This window comes from Giraffa tippelskirchi, chromosome 2, assembly GCF_054371585.1.
Source record: "Giraffa tippelskirchi isolate mGirTip1 chromosome 2, T2T-mGirTip1v1.2.pri, whole genome shotgun sequence".
Classification (NCBI taxonomy): domain Eukaryota; kingdom Metazoa; phylum Chordata; class Mammalia; order Artiodactyla; family Giraffidae; genus Giraffa; species Giraffa tippelskirchi.
The window spans coordinates 233,579,786-233,598,792 of NC_137276.1; the positions used below are offsets into that span (position 1 = coordinate 233,579,786).

General features: G+C 39.4%; 1 protein-coding gene across 9 annotated transcripts in view; it reads right to left on the bottom strand.

Annotated features, from left to right (window-relative positions):
* Nucleotides 1–629: 629 nt before the first annotated feature.
* Nucleotides 630–19,007, bottom strand: part of HACL1 (2-hydroxyacyl-CoA lyase 1) — a 36,506-nt gene continuing 18,128 nt past the window's right edge. For 7 of the 9 annotated variants that reach the window (XM_081573272.1, XM_081573271.1, XM_081573273.1 and 4 more), the window contains 5 exons: nucleotides 16,252–16,406; nucleotides 15,093–15,251; nucleotides 14,085–14,192; nucleotides 13,012–13,198; nucleotides 630–1,417 (listed from right to left, as the gene is read on the bottom strand). In XM_081573272.1, coding sequence (XP_081429398.1) covers nucleotides 1,385–1,417; nucleotides 13,012–13,198; nucleotides 14,085–14,192; nucleotides 15,093–15,251; nucleotides 16,252–16,406 — 642 coding nt within the window. In that variant the 3' untranslated portion in view covers nucleotides 630–1,384. Of the gene's footprint in view, nucleotides 1,418–5,328; nucleotides 5,403–13,011; nucleotides 13,199–14,084; nucleotides 14,193–15,092; nucleotides 15,252–16,251; nucleotides 16,407–19,007 lie in introns of all 9 variants that reach the window. The other 2 variants (XR_014077735.1, XR_014077734.1) reach the window with 1 other exon arrangement.

A 19,007-nucleotide genomic window follows, 5' to 3' on the forward strand; every position in this document is an offset into this window, starting at 1 on the left:
CTTTTTTCTCTATGTAGATTATCTGTGAATGAGTAAAGATGTATATATCCTGACGTGAACCCCTCCATTTTTGCAGCTGTGGTTGTGCTACACAATCAGAGAGTCGCATCCGACTCTTTGGGACCATGGACCCTACCAGGCTCCTCTGTCCATGGGATTTTCCAGGCAAGAAAACTGGAGAGGGTTGCCTTTTTTTTCTCCATTAATAAACATTCTCTTCAACACAATTTTTATTTTATGATGTTGAAAAACCATAACTTATACAACCAATGTGTTATCATCAAACATTGAGGTTGTTACTAAATAAAACCATGCTGAACGAGCTTACCAATAAATATTTGACCAAATATTTTATTATTTCTTTAAAATACATTCTTGAAATATGCCCACTGGGTCAAAAGTTATGGGGTATGAACATTTTATTATTGTGAACACAAACACTGATAGAATTCCTCAGGGAAGTTTGCACCAATTTTGGCACACACTCCCCTCTTCACTTCACCCTCGCCAGATGCTGAAAACTCGAATTTAAAGAGTGCTTTGCCAAGGAGCTGGGCTATAAAAGAGGTTTTTAAGTTTAACTTACATACTCATTTGTATTCATACTCACACTTTGATTGATCATTTGCTTTTTTCTTTTTATTAATTTATTTATTTTAGTTGGAGGCTAATTACTTTACAATATTGTAGTGGTTTTTGGCTTTTTTCTATTAATTATACATTCATGACCTTTGCCCATTTTTTTACTAGTACATTAACAGTTTTCTTATCTATAAGAGTTCTTTATACATTAAGGCTGTTGATTGTTGCTCTCAATGTGGTACACATAAACTAAGGTTGATAATCCATATATACCCTGAAATTAGTTTGGGTGTGATGTGACTTCTCCTTTGGCTTAATAAGTTCTTTCCAGAAAAATAAAACAAACACTCAACTTATAGTGTAGAACAAGCCCCATCAAACACTGGGTAGACTAAGGTACGAAGTGCTCGATGGATGAAGCATGAAGCAGAATTAGTCCAAGTACTCCAGCTCACTGAACATGCCTCTGCAGTGTACAGTTCTTGAAGCTTTTTTTGTCTGAAGAGGTTTCTAAAAGATATGTGACATTAAGAATGATGTAAAAGAATACTGATGTGTAATTTGACAGTTAGGCAGTCACAATACGATGTAATTAACCTCTTCTTCCATCTGTAAATGGTTATTTCTGTGGTAGGATTCTGGTAAATTTGTAATCAATTCCTGCACTATAAAATGTCATTTAGAAATGTTTTATTTAATTTTTGAGTGACAATTTTAACATTATAATAATTTTGTTGTGAAAAATAAAATTTCATCTTATAAGAAAGAGAAAACTCTTCAAGTCACTCATTGGCATCTTTATTTACAGATTAGACCGGGTCAGCCAGTGAAAATCCTAGAAAAAGAAAAGACAACAAACATTCAGTCAAAAAAAATAACTACGTCAAACTATATCCCATTTTGCTTGCTCTAAAATCCGAAAGTCCCATTATAACGACACTAGCCACAGTGGGGGTAAATGAAGTTTGTCTTTGATCTAGAGCTTTTCCTAAAAAGGAGCTAAAAATCCATTAGTGAATCTTCTGGCTTATCCTACAAAACAACCTAATATCAGTTTCTGAATCTTGCCCCATTAATAGTAATCAGGGCACACAAAAAACTATAGAGTATGAAAGAAGCAGAAATACATGCAAAAGAAGAGAGAAACTCACAAAACAGAAATATGTAGAAAACAAACTTATGGTTTGTTGTTGTTCAGTAGCTCCGCTGTGTCCAACTTTGCAACCCCACAGACCAAAGCACACCAGGCTTCCCTGTCCATCACCATGTCCCAGAGCTTGCTCACACTCATGTCCATCTAGTCAGTGATGCCATTCAACCATCTCATCCTCTGTCATCCCCTTCTCCTCCCATCTTCAATCTTTCCCAGCATCAGGGTCTTTTCCAGCGAATCAGCTCTTCACATCAGGTGGCCAAAGTACTGGAGCTTCAGCTTCAGCATCAGTCCTTCCAATGAATATTCAGGACTGATTTCCTTTAGGATGGACTGGTTTGATCTCCTTGCTGTGCAACGGACTCTCAAGAGTCTTCTCTAGCACCACAGTTTGAAAGCATCAATTCTTTGGTGCTCAGCTTTCTTTAAGGTCCAACTCTCACATCTGCACATGACTACTGGAAAAACCATAGCTTTGAATAGATGGACCTTTGTCAACAAAGTAATGTCTCTGCTTTTTAAAATGCTTTGTCATAGCTTTTGTTCCAAGGATCAAGCGTCTTTTAATTTAATAGCTGCAGTCACTATCCACAGTGATTTTGGAGCCCAAGAAAATAAAGTCTGTCACTGTTTCCATTGTTTCCCATATATTTGCCATGATGTGATGGGACTGGATGCCATGATCTTAGTTTTTTGAATGCTGAGTTTTAAGCCAGCTTTTTCACTCTCCTCTTTCAGCTTCATCAAGAGGCTCTTTAGTTCCTGTTCCCTTTCTGTCATGAGGGTGGTGTCATCTGCATATCTAAGGTTACTGATATTTCTCCCAGCAATCTTGATTCCAGCTTGTGCTTCATCCAGCCCAGCATTTCGCATGATGTACTCTGCATATAAGTTAAATAAACAGGGTGACAAGCCTTGACACACTCTCTTCCCAATTTCGAACCAGTTTGTTATTCCATGTCTGGTTCTAACTGTTGCTTCTTGACCTGCATACATGTTTCTCAGGAGGCAGGTTAGGTGGTCTGGTATTCCCATCTCTTTAAGAATTGTCCACAGTTTGTTGTGATCCATAGTCAAAGGCTTTAGCATAGTCAATGAAGCAGGGGTAGATGTTTTTTGGAATTCCTTTGTTTCTTCTATCACACAACGGATGTTGGCAATTTGATTATCTGCCTTTTCCAAATCCAGCTAGTACACGTGGAAGTTTTTGGTTCACATACTGCTGAAGCATAGCTGGAAGGATTTTGAGCATTAACTTGCTAGCTTGCGAAATGAGTGCAACTGTGTGATAGTTTGAACATTCTTTGGCATTGCCCTTCTTTGGGTTTAGAATGAAAACTGACCTTTTCCAGTCCTGTGGCTACTGCTGAGTTTTCCAAACTTGCTAGCATACTGAGTGCAGCACTTTCACAGCATCATCTTTTAAGATCTGAAATAGCTCAGGTGGAATTCCATCACCTCCACTAGCTCTGTTCATAGTAATGCTTCCTAAGGCCCACGTGACTTCACATTCCAGGATGTCTGGCTCTAGGTCAGTGATCACACTATCGTGGTTATCCGGGTCATTAAGGCCTTTTTTGTACTGTTTTTCTGTGTATTCTTGCCAACTTATGGTTACCAAGGGGAAAAAGGCAGGGGGTGGAGGGAGAAACTGGGAGACAGGGATTGACACACAAACACTACTATACATAAAACAGGTAACTAATGAGAACCTCCTGTACAGCACAGGGAACTCTACTCATACTATGTAATGACCTATGTGGGAAGAGACTCTAAAAAAGAATGGCTCTATGTATATGTATAATTGATTAATTTTGCTGAACAGCAGAAACCAACACAACATGTAAACCAACTATACTCCAATAAAAATAAATTTTAAAAAAAGGAGAGGAGATGAAGGAGGAAAGAGGACCAAGCTCCCACAACTAAGCAGAACTTCGGTAGAAAGAGCAGTGCATGGAAGCCTCTCCCAGGACAACAACTATCCTACCCGCAGAGCCTGGACACCGGCAGCTGCAGAGATTAGGTCCTCCCTGTATAGGAAGCAGCCTGCTGCACCACGAGTCAGTGATAAATGGTGACCATTTATCACTGAGTCTGTTTCTCGTTTTTAGATTCCACATTAACAAGTGACATATACAGTATTTTTCTTTCTGACTTTTGTCACAAAGAATAATATCCTCTAGGTCCATCCACATTGTTGCAGATCATGGCATCTCCTTTTTTATGGTTGAAGAGTATTCTATTGTACATGTATATCACATTTTTAAAAAGAAATATTATCTATTTATTTCTGGCTGTGCTGGGTCTTCACTGCTGCACAGGCCTTTCTCTAGATGCAGCCAACGAGGGCTCCTCTCCAGTTGCAGAGTGTGGGCTTCTCGTTACGGCGGCTCCTCTCGCTGCGGAGCCCAGGCTCTGAGGCACACGGGCTTCAGCAGTCACAGCCTGCGGCCTCAGCAGTTGCAGCTCCCAGGCTCTAGGGCACAGACTCAGTGGCTGTGGCTCGTGGGCTTCACTGCCCCGCGGCATGTCAAATCTTCCCAGATCAGAGACCGAACCCGTGTCTCCTGCATTGGCAGGCAGGTTCTTTACCACTGAATCACCAGGGAAGCCCATACCACAATCTGCTTCATCCATTTATTGGTTGATGGACACTCAAGTTACTTCCATATCTTAGCCATTGTAAATAATGTTGCTCTGAACACTGGGGTTCATGTTATCTTTTCATACTTAAACATATACAAACAAACTAGTGGTCACCAGCGGGGAGAAGGACAGGGGGAGGGACGAGATGAGGTATGAGATTCAGAGACACAAATTACCCTGTATAAAGTAACTAAGCTACAAGGATATATTACATAGCATAGGGAATATAGCCAATATTTTATAATAACTTTAAATGGAGTGTAATCTATAAAAATCACTATGTTGTATACCTAAAACTAACATGGTACTACAAATCAACTGTACTTTATTTTTAAAAAATGACAAATGGCAATGGACACATAATTAATCAATGAAAAGTAAACAGCTTAGAAACTGTAATATAGGTGGAATTCTACTGGAATGAAGATAAATACGTTGAAGTGGTAGATGCAAAAAAAATACAAGGATAATCCTTGTGGAATTATAAAAGAGGAAGTAGGAGGCTGTGTTTCTCCAGCAATACCCTCCACGTTCACAGAGAACCCAGAATATACCACTAGAAGCAGAAAGGTGAGCACAGTGGCAGAGAAAGGACAGTCAGTCAGGGCCCTTCTGTGACCAACACAAGTCTATTTTGTCTGTGTGCTCTGACCACGCTTACCAGGGCTTTAGCCCTTAGTACTCTGATGCCAGGAGGAGGGCCTCTTGGCTGCAATGCTAACACCCCAGCTACTGGCAAGTAGGTGCTCAGCTAGACAAAATGACACGGGATTTTAAAACCTATCTATTGCGTGTCTAGCTGGTAGGAATTATTTGAACAAAGAGTTTCTTTCTAAGGCAGTCAATAAACCTGCAAAGGTACCGAGAAGATTCTGAAAGTTGAAAACCTTACCTTAAAACAGTCTGGCTGCTTGCTCCGTGCAAACTATGCTAATTCCACCTACCTCATCACCTTTCTGATCTAGTCTTTCTGTGTTCACCATCCCCATCACCGTGCTTCCTCTTAAGTATCTCCTCTCTGCTATGAGAAGAGCCAATGAGAGGCTATGCCAAAGCCTTTCTCTCCCTGTTTTTAAATTTTAATTGAAGTATAATCGACATGCATGTGTGTTAAGTCGCTTCAGTCATGCTCCACTCTCTGCGACCCTATGGACTGTGGCCCACCAGGCTCCTCTGTCCATGGAATTCTCTAGACAGAAATATCGGAGTGGGTTGCCATATCCTCCTCCAGGGAATCTTCCTGACCCAGGGATTGAACCTGTACCTCCCGTGGCTCCTGTACTGCAGGCAGATTCTTTACCGCTGAGCCACTGGGAAAGCCACATAAGTAACTTACAACATTACATTCATTTCAGGGGCTTCCCAGGTGGCATTAGTGGTAAACAACTCGCCTGCCAATGCAGGAGACATAAGAGATGCGGGTTCAAGCCCTGGGTCAGGAAGATCCCCTAGAGAAGAAAATGGCAACCCACTCCGGTATTTGTGTCTGGAGAATTCCACAGACAGAGGAGCCCGGCAGGCTACATCCACGGGATTGCAGAGTCTGACACAACTGAGCGACTAACATACACACATATATTCATTTCAGGTATACAACATAATGACCTGATATTTGTACACATCAAAAAATGATCACAACAAATCTAGCTAACATCCATCACTATATATAGTCACAAAAATGTTTACTGTAATGAGAACTTTTAATAGCTGTTCTGTTAGCAACTCTCAAATATGCAATACAGTATTATTAACTACAGTTATCATGCTGTTCATTACATCTCCAAAGACTTATATTTATAACTGGAAGTTTGTACCTTTTGACCCCCATAGGCCACTTTGCCCACTCCCCACCCACCAACTCTGGCAACCACCAACCTGTTTTCTGTACCTATGAGCTTGGGTTTTTTTGTTTGTTTTAGGTTCCGTAAGTGAGATATGATACTCGTCTTTCTCTGTCTGACTTAAGTCACTCAGTACAATGCATTCAAGGCCAATTCACGTTGTTGGGATGAGATAGGTGAAATGCTAAGATTTCATTCTTTTTTATGGCTAAATAATAATCCATTGTGTATATTGACCCAGAGGGATGGGATGGGGAGGGAGGTGGGTGGGGGGTCCAGGAAGGGGAACACATGTAAACCCATGGCTGATCCATGTCAATGTATGGCAAAAACTATTACAATATTGTAAAGTAATTAGCCCCCAACTAAAATAAATAAATCTATAAAATAAAAAAAAACAACAACAAAAAACCATTTTAGGAATCACTGAGCTAAAGTGGACTGGAATGGGTGAACTTAACTCAGATAACCAATATATCTACTACTGTGGGCAAGAATTCCTTAGAAGAAATGGAGTAGCCCTCATAGTCAACAAAAGAGTCTGAAATGCAATACTTGGGTGCAATCTCAAAAACGACAGAATGATCTTTGTTCATTTCCAAGGCAAACCTGCAATATCACAGAAATCCAAGTCTATGCCCCAACCACTAGCACCAATGAAGCTGAAGTTTGAATGGAGATATGAAGACCTACAAGACCCTCTAGAACTAACACCCAAAAAAGATGTCCTTTTCATTATAGGGTACTGGAAGGCAAAAGGAGGAAGTCAAGAGATACCTGGTGTAACAGGCAAGTTTGGCCTTGAGTACAAAATGAAGCAGGGCAAAGGCTAACAGAGTTTTGCCAAGAGAATGCACTGGTCACAGCAAACACCCTCTTGCAACAACACAGTAGAAGACTCTACACGTGGACATCACCAGATGGTTGACACCAAAATCAGATTGATTCTATTCTTTGCAGCCAAAGATGGAGAAGCTCTATACAGTCAGCAAAAACAAGATCAGGAGCTGTGACTCAGATCATGAATTCCTTATTGCAAAATTCAGACTTAAACTGAAGTAGAGAAAACCACTAGGCCATTCAGGTATGAGCTAAATCAAACCCCTTATGATTATACAGTGGAAGTGAGAAACAGATTCAAGGGATTAGATCTGATAGACAGAGTGCCTGAAGAACTATGGACGGAGGTTCACGACACTGTACAAGAGGTGGTGATCAAAATCATCCCCAAGAAAAAGAAATGCAAGAAGGCAAAACGGTTGTCTGAGGAGGCCTTACAAATAGCTGAGAAAAGAGAAGCGAAAGGCAAAGGAGAAAAGGAAAGATAAAACCATATGAATGCAGAGTTCCAAAGAATAGCAAGGAGAGATAAGAAAGGCTTCCTAAGTGATCAATGCAAAGAAATAGAAGAAAACAATAGAATGAGAAAGACTAGAGATCTCTTCAAGAAAATTAGAGAAGGGAACATTTCAAGCAAAGACAGGCACAATAAAAGACAGAAACGGTATGGACCTAACAGAAGCAGAAGATAGTAAGAAGAGGTGGCAAGAATACACAGAAGAACTGTACAAAAAAGATCTTCATGACCCATATAACCACGAAGGTGTGATCACTCACCTAGAGCCAGACATCTTGGAGTGTGAAGTCAAGTCGGCCTTAGGAAGCATCACTATGAACAAAGCTAGTGGAGGTGATGGAATTCCAGTTGAGCTATTTCAAATCCTAAAAGATGATGCTGTGAAAATGCAGCACTCAACAGTCCAGCAAATTTGGAAAACTCAGCAGTGGCCACAGGACTGGAAAAAGGTCAGTTTTCATTCCAGTACCAAAGAAGGGCAATGCCAAGAAATGTTCAAACTATCACACAGTTGCATTCATTTCATATGCTACCAAAATCATGCTCAAAATTCTCCAAGACAGACTTCAACAGTACGTGAATCGAGAACTTCCAGATGTTCAAGCTGGATTTAGAAAAGGCAGAGGAACCAGAGATCAAATTGCCAACACCCACTGGATTATAGAAAAAGCAAGCGAATTTCAGAAAAACATCTACTTCTGTTTCATTGACTACACTAAAGCCTTTGTGTGGATCACAACAAACTGTGAAACATCCTTAAAGAGATGGGAATACCAGACCAGCTTACCTGCCTCCTGAGAAACCTGTATGCAGGTCAAGGAGCAAAAGTTAGAACTGGACATGGAACAACAGAATACTGGTTCCAAATTGGGAAAGGAGTACATCAAGGCTGTATACTGTCACCCTGCTTATTCAACTTATATGCAGAGAACATCATGTGAGATAATAGGCTGGATGAAGCACATGCTGGAATCAAGAATGCTGGGAGAAATATCAATAACCTCAGATATGCAGATGACACCACCCTAACGGCAGAAAGCAAAGAAGAACTAAAGATCCTCCTGATGAAGGTGAAAGAAGAGAGAGAAAAAGCTGGCTTAAAACTCAACAGTCAAAAAATGAAGATCATGGCATCCAGTCCTATCAGTTCATGGCAAACAGATGGGGAAACAATGGAAACAGTGAAAGACTTTATTTTCTTGGGCTCCAAAATCACTGCAGATGGTGACTACATCCATGAAATTAAAAGAGGTTGCTCCTTGAAAGAAAAGCTATGACCAACCTAGACAGCATACTAAAAAGCAGAGACATTACTTTGCTGACAAAGGTCTGTCTAGTCAAAGCTATGGTTTTACCAGTAGTCGTGTATGTATGTGAGAATTAGACCATAAAGAAAGTTGAGCACCGAAGAATTGATGCTTTCTAACTGTGGTGCTAGAGAAGAGAGTGAGTCCCTTGGACTGCAAGGAGATTAAACCAGTCCATCCTAAAGGAAACCAGTCCTGAATATTCATTGGAACGACTGATGCTAAAGCTGAAGATCCAGTATTTTGGCCGCTTGATGCAAAGAGCTGACTTACTAGAAAAGACGCTGAAGCTGGAAAAGACTGAAGGCAGGAGGAGAAAAGGAGAAAAGGGTGACAGAAGATGAAATCGTTGGATGGCATCACTGACTCAATGGACATGGGTTTGGGTGGACTCCAGGAGTTGGTGATGGACAGAGAGGCCTGGCGTGCTGCAGTCCATGGGGTTGCAAAGAGTTGAACAGGACTGAGAGACTGAACTACAACAACATTTATTGAGATGATATTATTTTTATCCTTCATTTTGTTAATGTAGTGTACCACAATGACTGATTTGTAGATAGCAAACTGTTTTTAAATACCTGGAATAAATCCTACTTCATTATAGTATAGAATTTTTTAATGCATTGTTGAATTTGGTTTGCTAATATTTTATTAAGGTTTTTACATCTATGTTCCTCAAGGATAATTTTCTTTTCCTGTGGTATCCTTGGTTGTTGAGGTAAATTTGGCCTTGTAAAAATAACTTCGCAAGTGTTCCTTCCTCCTTTATCTTTTAGAAGAATTTGAGAAGAACTGATATTAATTCTGCTTTGAATGTTTGGTAGAATTCACCAATGAAGCCACCTGGTCCTGGACTTTTGTTTCAGAGGTTTTGATTACTGATTCAATCTTCTAACTACTAATCAGTCTGTTCAAATTTTCTATTTCTCCATGATTCAGTCTTGGTAGTTCACATGTTTCTAGGAATTTATCCATATATTTTAGGTTGTCAAATTTATTGGTATATATTTTTTCATAGTAGTCTTTACGAATTTTTGTATTTCCACAGTATCAGTTGTAATGGCTCATCTTTCATTACTGATTTTGAGTCCTCACTCTTTATTCTTGCTGATTCTAGCTAAAGTTGTGTCAACTTTAACTATTCAAAGAAGCAGCGTTAAGTTACATCAGCCTTTTCTATTGTGTTTGTTTTTAGACTCTATCTCATTTATATGTGCTCTGATCCTTGTTATTTCCTTCCTTCTAACAACTCTGGGCTTTTCCCCCTAGTTTCTTCAAGTGTAAAGTCAGGTTGTTTGAAATTTTTCTTGTTTTTCTGAGGTAGGTTTTTATTGCTATGAACTTCTGAGACCTGCTTTTGCTGCATCCCATAAATTTTGATATATTAATTTCCATTTTCATTTGTCTCAGATATTAAAAATTTTTTATTTATTTCTTCTTTGACCCCTTTGCTGCTCAGTAGCATGTTGTTTCAGCTCCACATTTTCTAGTTTTCTTTTGTAATCGATTTCAAGTTTCACACTATGGTGGCTGAAAAAGATGCTTTGTATGATTTTATTCTTAAATCTATGAAGATTTGTTTTGTGTCCTAACATATGATCTATCCTGGAGAATGTTCCATGTGCACTTGAAAAGAATGTGTATACTGCTGTTTTTGAAAGGAATGTTCTGAATATATATGTTATTGACTGGGGAGCTTTTGCAGAAACTAACACCTGTGGCCAATGATTTGTCATGTACGTGTATACTGAAATGTTTTCAGTCAGTAAGTTAAGTCCATCTGTTTGAATGCGTCATTTAAGGTTGATGTTTCCTAACTGATTTTGTGTCTGGATAGGCTATCACTGATGTAAGTGGATGTTAAAGTTCCTGAATATTATTATATTGAAGTCTCTTTCTCTTTAGGTCTGTAAATATTTGCTTTATATCCATGTATATGTGTGTATTTTCCTATGTTGTATGCATATTTACAAATGTTATGTCTTTTTGTTGGATCAACTCCTTTTTCATTAAATAATGCCCTTCTTTTTCTCTTATTACAGCCTTTGAAGTCTGTTTTACCTGATATAAGTGCAGCTACTCTAGCTTTCGTCTGGTTTCTATTTGCATGAATTATTTTTTTCTATCTCTTTATTTTCAGCCTGTATGTGTACTTATAACTGAAGTGAGTCTCTTATAGGCAGCATATAGATGTGTCTTTTATCCATTCAGCCACTCTATTTATTTTGATTCAAGAACTTAATACATTAATATTTAAAGTAATTACTGATAGGTATGTACTTATTGCCATTTTGTTCTTTTCTGGCTGTTTTGTAATTCCCCTTTATTCCTTTTACCAAAGTCCTTGATATCTTTTTTATAAAAACAGAATTTCAGTACAATTCTATATATTTCACAGATTCCAAATAAGTTAATTTACATTTCATTTACTACCAGGTGTCTATTTTTCCCATTTGTCCACTGCCTTGTTCAAAACAGAAAAACAATCTAACAGCAGATGTATAAAGAATTAAGACAAAAACTACTTGAAAAAATATACAAAACATTGAAAACAACAGTTGATATGCAAGGTGTAAGCTTGAAGGCCAGGTATAAAAGAGAAAGCAAAAGTAGCTGGACCAGGCTCAAAGTACAAAGTTAAATATGAAAAGCAACTTAATCTGGAATGGAAGAGGAACATACTATAAACTTTATCATTTATTTTACTGCTATAGTCTACACTGCAGTTTTGCTTCAGAGGCCAAAGTAACTAACTTTGAATATAATTGCCCAAATTACCCTATTATATAATCTCGTATCCTATTGGGACTATATCCACTCTGCCTTCCAGCCACTTTGGCCTTCTTTCAGTTCCTTGGACTTGCCATGCTCTGTCCTGCTAAAGAGCCTGTGCACAGCATTCTTCTCGCTTCTTTGCTGAGCATGTCCCTACTTCCCTACTTATCCTTCAGCTCTAAGTTTAAGCATCACTTCTGAGAAGACTTCCTGGTGACTCCAGTATAAGCTGAATTCCTTTGTGGGTTTTTGGTTTGTTTTCAAATTTATTTTACTGAAGTATATTTAGTTGATTTACAATATTGTGCTAATTTTTGCTGAAGAGCAAAGTGATTCCATTATACATATATTCTTTTCCATTATGGCTTATAATAGAATTTTGAACATAGTTCCCTGTGTTATACAGTAGGACTTTGTTGCCTACCCATTTTACATGTAACAGTTTGCACCTGCTAGTCCTAAACTCCCAATCCATCCCTTCCCTCTCGCCCTCCCCCTTGGCAACCACAAATCTGTTCTCTGTATCAGTCTGCTTCTGTTTCACAGATAAGTTCATTTGTGTCAAATTTTAGATTCCACCTAAAATGATACCACACAGTATTTGTCTTTCCCTTTCTGACATACTTCACTTAATATGATAATCTCTAGGCCCACCCATGTTGCTGCCATGGCATAATTTTGTTCCTTTTTACACCTGAGTAATATTTCATTGTATATAGGTACTACATTTTTATCTATTCATCTCTTGATGGACATTTAGGTTGCTTCCATGTCTTCATTATTCCAAATAATGCTGCAGTGAACACTGGGGTGCATATATCTTTTCAAATTATGGTTTTCGTCAGATATCTGTCCAGGAGCAGGACTGCTGGATCATATGGCAACTCTATTTTTACTTTTTTGAGGAACTTCCATACTGTTTTCCACAGTGGCTGCACCAATTTACACCCCTATCAATAGTGTAGGAAGGTTCCCTTTCCTTCACAACTTCTTGGATTCCTTTGTTTTATGTTTATTCGGAATTGGGTTTCTTTCCTTCAGGGGAATTGCCTCATTCTACTGTGATACATTCTAGTTGAGAGGTGACAGACTGTACTTTCTGACTGGACAATAAACTCCCTGAAATGAGAACTGAGCCTAGTTTTGCTCACTAAGCTATTCTTAGCACCTGACACAGCACATCTAATACCTATCTTAACAATACTCATTGAACAAACAGATGAGAGTGACAAGCTCAGAAATGGTTTACACAGAACTCTGTAAATAAGAGGGTGTTCTATTTGGTAGATACTTTTGGGGGTGGGCTGAGAGATGCATTTCTGCTTCCTGCTTAGCAATAGCCTTTACCTGGGCTTTCCGCGTGGCTTGTGGCTCAATCATGATGTTGATAAGGGAGGGATTGGTTGTGTCTGCCAGGCTCTGCCTCAGGGATTTCTGGAGTTCTTCTGGTGTTTGTACAAAATACCCTTTGCCTCCAAATGCAGTCATGATGTGCTCATAATGTGAGTGGGGCAGAAGACACATTGGAGGGGCCCTGAGAAAGAAGGTCATAGTCAATAGAAAAGATTGTCTGAAATAATCTGTGGGAAAATTTCAGCTAAATTGAAAGGTATAATTTTATATAAACTGAGATGCCCATACATTAAACATTCCATACATTTTTTATTGTCTATGTGACAATGTCTAATGAACTTTCCATGATGATGGAAATTTTTATATCTGTTCTGTCCAATACAGTAGCTACTAGTGACCTGCTGCTCTGAGCACTTTAAATGTGACTAGTTAAAAAGAGGAACTGAATTTTTAATTTAAACTTAAACAGCCATATGTGGCTAGTAGCTACCTTGCTGGACAGTGTAAGCTATACCATCAACTATTATGAATCCCTCTCCTCATAAAAAAGAAGAAAAAAGGAATGATTACTATAAAACAGCAAATAACAACAAAACAACAAAGTCAGCAATGCTTAAGAAACATACCCATGCCCTGTTCCCAGGCCAGCCACAGTACTGTCTCAGTGTGACTCTGGCATCAGATGACCAAGATTTAGCTAAGTGGTAAAAGGAAGGAAGACCTCTGTAGCATAAATAATATGTAAACGTCTATATTCCTATATTGTATAGTAGGAATAGTAGGACTAGGAGCATTTTGCAATAAGCTTTTTTGTTAACAAGGCTTAGACATCAAACTCAGTCACCTGAGACTTCAGTGGCTCCCTGACCATACACTATTCATTGAAATGCCAATCAAGGATGATTGTGCAAAAGGGAACTATGCAGACAGCTTCTGCCCTGTAGAGCAGCTGACCGTGAAGAGAAGCAATACTTACACCATGCAAGCACATTCCAGTACAGCACACTTTTTAAACAGAGACTAAACTAGATGAGAAAAGTAAGTATATGCTGTTCTGGGTTACTTACACTGTAGTAGCATCTCCAAATTTTAACATTTCCTTCCAACTATCTGTATCAAAACCTTGATAAATTCCATTATTATTCACCACCAAAAGTACAATTGGCAAGTTGTACCTAAAATTGAGAGCAAAATATAAAGGAAATCATTTTCCATTCTAAAGCAATTTCTTTTCATTGGATTAAAATTTTAACTTGAAAATGGATAGTTTTCCATAAGCTGTTTTGGAGTATTAGGGTAAGACCAAAAATTACACATTTGTTATTCTAGTGAAAGTAAAAGTCGCTCAGCTGTGTCTGACTCTTTGCGACTCCATGGACTGTAGCTTGCCGGGCTCCTCTGTCCATGGAATTCTCCAGGCAAGAATACTGGAGTGGGCTGCCATGCCCTTCTCCAGGGATCCTTCCGACCTGGGGATGGAACCCCAGTCTCCTGCACTGCAGGCAGACTCTTTACCCTCTGAGCTATCAGGGAAACCCTAATAAAGATGATCAAATTATTAACAGAAATATCATGGAGCAGTAGAAAGAATGAAAGGTTAGTGGTTGGCAGACTGGTCCTCCCACCATGCAGCTGTGAACCTCGGGCAAATCTCCAAGTTTTTCTGAACCTTGGTTTTCACAGATCTGGCTGCTAACAAGAATGACACTTTCCATATTTAATCCCCCTAAAGCACCTACATTACTTCAACTGTTCTTCACAACTGTCCTTTAAGATAGGAACTACTACGATTCCTATCCCTGTTTCAGAAGAGACTGAAGTTTGGTTAAGAGACTTACTTTGGGTCTTGGTGGTGCACCCAGTATTTACATAATCCAGGCCATCTGACCCAGAGGCTGTGCTCTCAACCACCAAGCTCTGCTATCTCCCCAAAGAAATCAATATTTTCTCAGACCAGAACTTTTTTTCAGTGACCTAAAAACTACTCCCCTGTTTTGCACTAGGCAAGTGGGTCTTGGGTGTAATTTTTCACTGTTTCAGAGAAAGAAACGCCCTGACTCAGGGTACTTTTTTACCTGCAGACGGTTTCTACTTCCATGCCAGAAAATCCAAATGCACTGTCTCCTTCCACACAGACGACCCGCTGCCCTGGGTTTCTATCTTTAGCCACTACAGCAGCTGCAATGGCAAATCCCAAACCAACTCCCATTGTTCCAAAAGTACCAGCATCAAGTCTGTTGGGGAACAGAGTTAAAATGAAACTCTCTGGGCGTATCACAGGTGGTGGTGTTGGCACAAATCTAGTCATATCCACATGGCTCATGGAACAAGAACAATAAAAACACTCTCCTTAGTATTAAGTTTTAAGACTGTGAGAAACTAATTTGTTACGGATAAGCAGAATGAATGGAAAAATCACCTATGATTGCTTGGAAGACTATGAATACATACATCCTCAGGACACTAAGTACACAAATTATCCCATGACCTCAGGACAAACCAGCACTGCTGTTCGGTCACTAAGCTGTGTTTGACCCCATGGGCTGCGGAATGCCAGGCTCCTCTGTTCTCTACTGTTTTCTGGAGTTTGCTCAAATTCATGTCCATCAAGTCAGTGATGCTATCTAACTATCTTATCCTCAGCCAGTCCCTTCTCCTTTTGCCTTCAATGTTTGCCAGCATCAGTGTCTTTTCCAGTGAGTTGATTCTTTGCATCAGGTGGCCAAAGTATTGGAGCTTCAGCTTCAGCATCAGTCCTTTCAATGAATATGCAGGGTTGAATTCCCCTAAGATTGACTGGTTTGATCTCGTGGTCCAAGGGACTCTCAGAGTCTTCTCCAGCACCACAAATTGAAAGCATCAATTTTTTGGCACTCAGCCTTCTTTATGGTCCAACTCTCACATCCATACATAACTACTGGAAAAATCACAGCTTTGACTATACACATCTTTGTTGACAAAGTGATGTCTCTGCTTTTTAATATGCTATAGGTTTGTCATAGCTTTACTTCTAACGAGCAAGTGTTTTTTTACGTTGCCTCTTTAGTGCAACAGGCACCTCGTCAGCCTTATACCAAGCACAGAAATGCTCCAAAACCTCACCTAACAATACATTTATGAAGTATGTCCTTATGGCCATATAGAATTCTCAAATGTTTTTATTAATTTGCTTTTTGTCATTTCTAATTTAACACATTATATAATTCATTATAATTCCTTTTTTGGAAGCCTTACCTGTGGCGAGGAAGGTAGTTTTGAAGCACAGTGCGTCCAATATCCATAGTATTTGCTCCTTCACTCACCACAAAACAGTCTCTAGGTAGTTGTTCTTGAACATGGTAGAATACTGTGTAATAGTTCATAGGCAGAGATTTTTTGGAAGCTAATTCCTAAAATATTAGAGGGAAATATAATCAAATTAGATTAGGATACAATGAGAATAAAAATCATCAATAAGCTACTTTCAAGCTGATCTGCAACAACTATTTAGGTTGGTGCAAAAGTAACTGCGGTTTTGTACTATTGAACTTGCTGTTCGATATTGAAATACATTCTTAAATAAACGTGGTTATGTTAAATATCATTTTAATGTGCATTTCTCACTTTATGTTTTTTGCTTATGACATTACTTGCTGTTTATTTTATATTTATTTTAGATTAGGCAAATGATGTTAAGACAAAAAGCAAATCCGAGCGATTTTCTCATTTGAGTTCAAAATGGGTCATAAAGCAGCAGAGACAACTTGCAACATCAGCGCGTTTGGCCCAGGAGCTGCTAACAAGGTACACTGCAGTGGTGGTGCGGGAAGCTTTGCAAAGGAGACGAGAGCCTTGAAGGTGAGGAGCGCAGGGGCCGGCCATCAGAGGTCAGCAGTGACCACGGACAGCACTCATCAAAGCTGACTGTAAGCTGACCTCTTACACGAGAAGTGGTCCAAAAGCTCAATGTCAACCATTCTACAGTCATGAGGCATTTGAAGCAAACTGGAGAGGCAAAAAACCTTAGTAAGCGGTGCCTCATGAGGTGACCAAAAACCAAAAAAATCATCATTTTGAAGTGTCCTTTCTTACTCTATGCAACAACAACGAACCATTTTTTGATTGGACTGTGACGTGAGACAAAAAGTAGATTTTACATGACAACCTGTGATGACCAGCTCAGTGGTGGGACCGAGAAGCTCCAAAACTCTTCCCAAAGCCAAACTAGCACCAAAAACAGGTCCTGGTCACTGTTTGGTGGTCTGCTGCCCATCTGATCCACTACAGCTTTCTGAATCCCAGTGAAACCATTACATCTGAGAAGTATGCTCAGCAAATCCATGAGATGCACTGAAAACTCAACAGTGTAACTGGTACTGATCGACAGAATGGGCCTAATTCTTCTCCATGACAATGCCTGACCACATGTCACACAACCCACACGTCCAAAGTTGAACAAATTGGACTATGAAGTTTTGCTTCACCTGCCATGTTCACCTGACTTCTTGCCAACCGACTACCACACCTTCAAGCATCTTGACAACTTTTTGCAGGGAAAATGCTTCCATGACCAGCAGGAGGTAGAAAATGCTTTCCAAGAGTTCACTGAATCCCAAAGCATGGATTTTTACGCTACAGGCATAAAGAAACTTATTTCTTGTTGGCAAAAATGTGTTAACTGTAATGGGTCCTATTTTGATTAATAAAGATGTGTTCGAGCCTAGTTATAATGATTTAAAATTTACGGTCCAAAACCGCAATTACATTTTCACTAACCTAATGTAAGCTATGAAATTCCCAAATGGCCATCAGATGACCACTCTGAGAAGCCATCTGACTTGTATACAGTTCTAGGGAATAGGCCAAGCAAAACAGGTCCCAGTCCCAATTTGGGACACAATCAAATAAGCCAGGAAATATCCCTTTTCCTGAACATCCACAATGCACAGTAGCATACTAAAGACCAAGGCATCCTGTAGTAAAGACAGCTAAAAACACTGGGTTAAGTAAAACTAAACAGTCTTATTTGAACACTTTCAGGAAAACACTGCCTTAGAAAAAGTGAAAATTTTATTCTAGAAGATTTTCATCTAAAATATTGCCTTATACTAAAAATAAAAAATGAAGTTGGGGTTTTAGAAAATCTGAAAATCTAGTCCTTCCCTACACACAGCACTGGAAAGGAGCTATGCTTCACCCACTACTCTGGAGGGTCTCTGAGTGGAGAAGACAGCAAGGTCAAGGTCCTTGTCTGGCCAAATGCCTTTAAGAGTATCAGCAGCAGAGCCCTGTCTGGTCCCAGCACTGCTTCTTCACCTGGACCACTTTCATTTGCTGGAGATTATACCCAAGATGGATGAGGAACTTCCCTATACTCCTGTACCAGAGAAGGGAGGCAAGATCCTTCCATCTTAAACCAAGGTGATTCCTACAGAAAAGAAGGAATTAATCACAATATCATTCGGGAAAAAGAAGTGTGACTGGCTCTTGATAGGAGAAACAGACACTGATAAAATTCCAAAGAAAGAAAGAATCATGTATAATTAACTCTACTTGTTTGAAAAATTCAAATTTATTCCAAGACAATTCATATATTAGGGAACAATATGAGTATAGCTGGAATCTCATATTTGCTTATGCGTGAGTCTATCAGTTAGAGACACTACACAAACTCAGAGAACTGCACCCACCTGAACCAAGATGCAGAGGAAGACACAGAACAGTGAGGGGAAAATCAGGAACAACCGTTCTCACAGTCAAAGAGAAAACGCTGTCCATAAGTAAAGGCTTTGAACAGAAACTGAAGAATCCTGCAGAAGTAGTACATTTTTGGGCTGACAGTGGATGGTTTGGTAATTTCATACATTACTACAATTTCCAAAGTGTTAAGCTACTAGGCAAAGCCATGAGCACAGATGAGGAAGTTGCAAAAGAGTTTCCAGCAGTGATACAAAAGTTTCAATTGAAAAAAAAGGCTACAAATGGTCTCACTGACAGAACAGAACAGAACA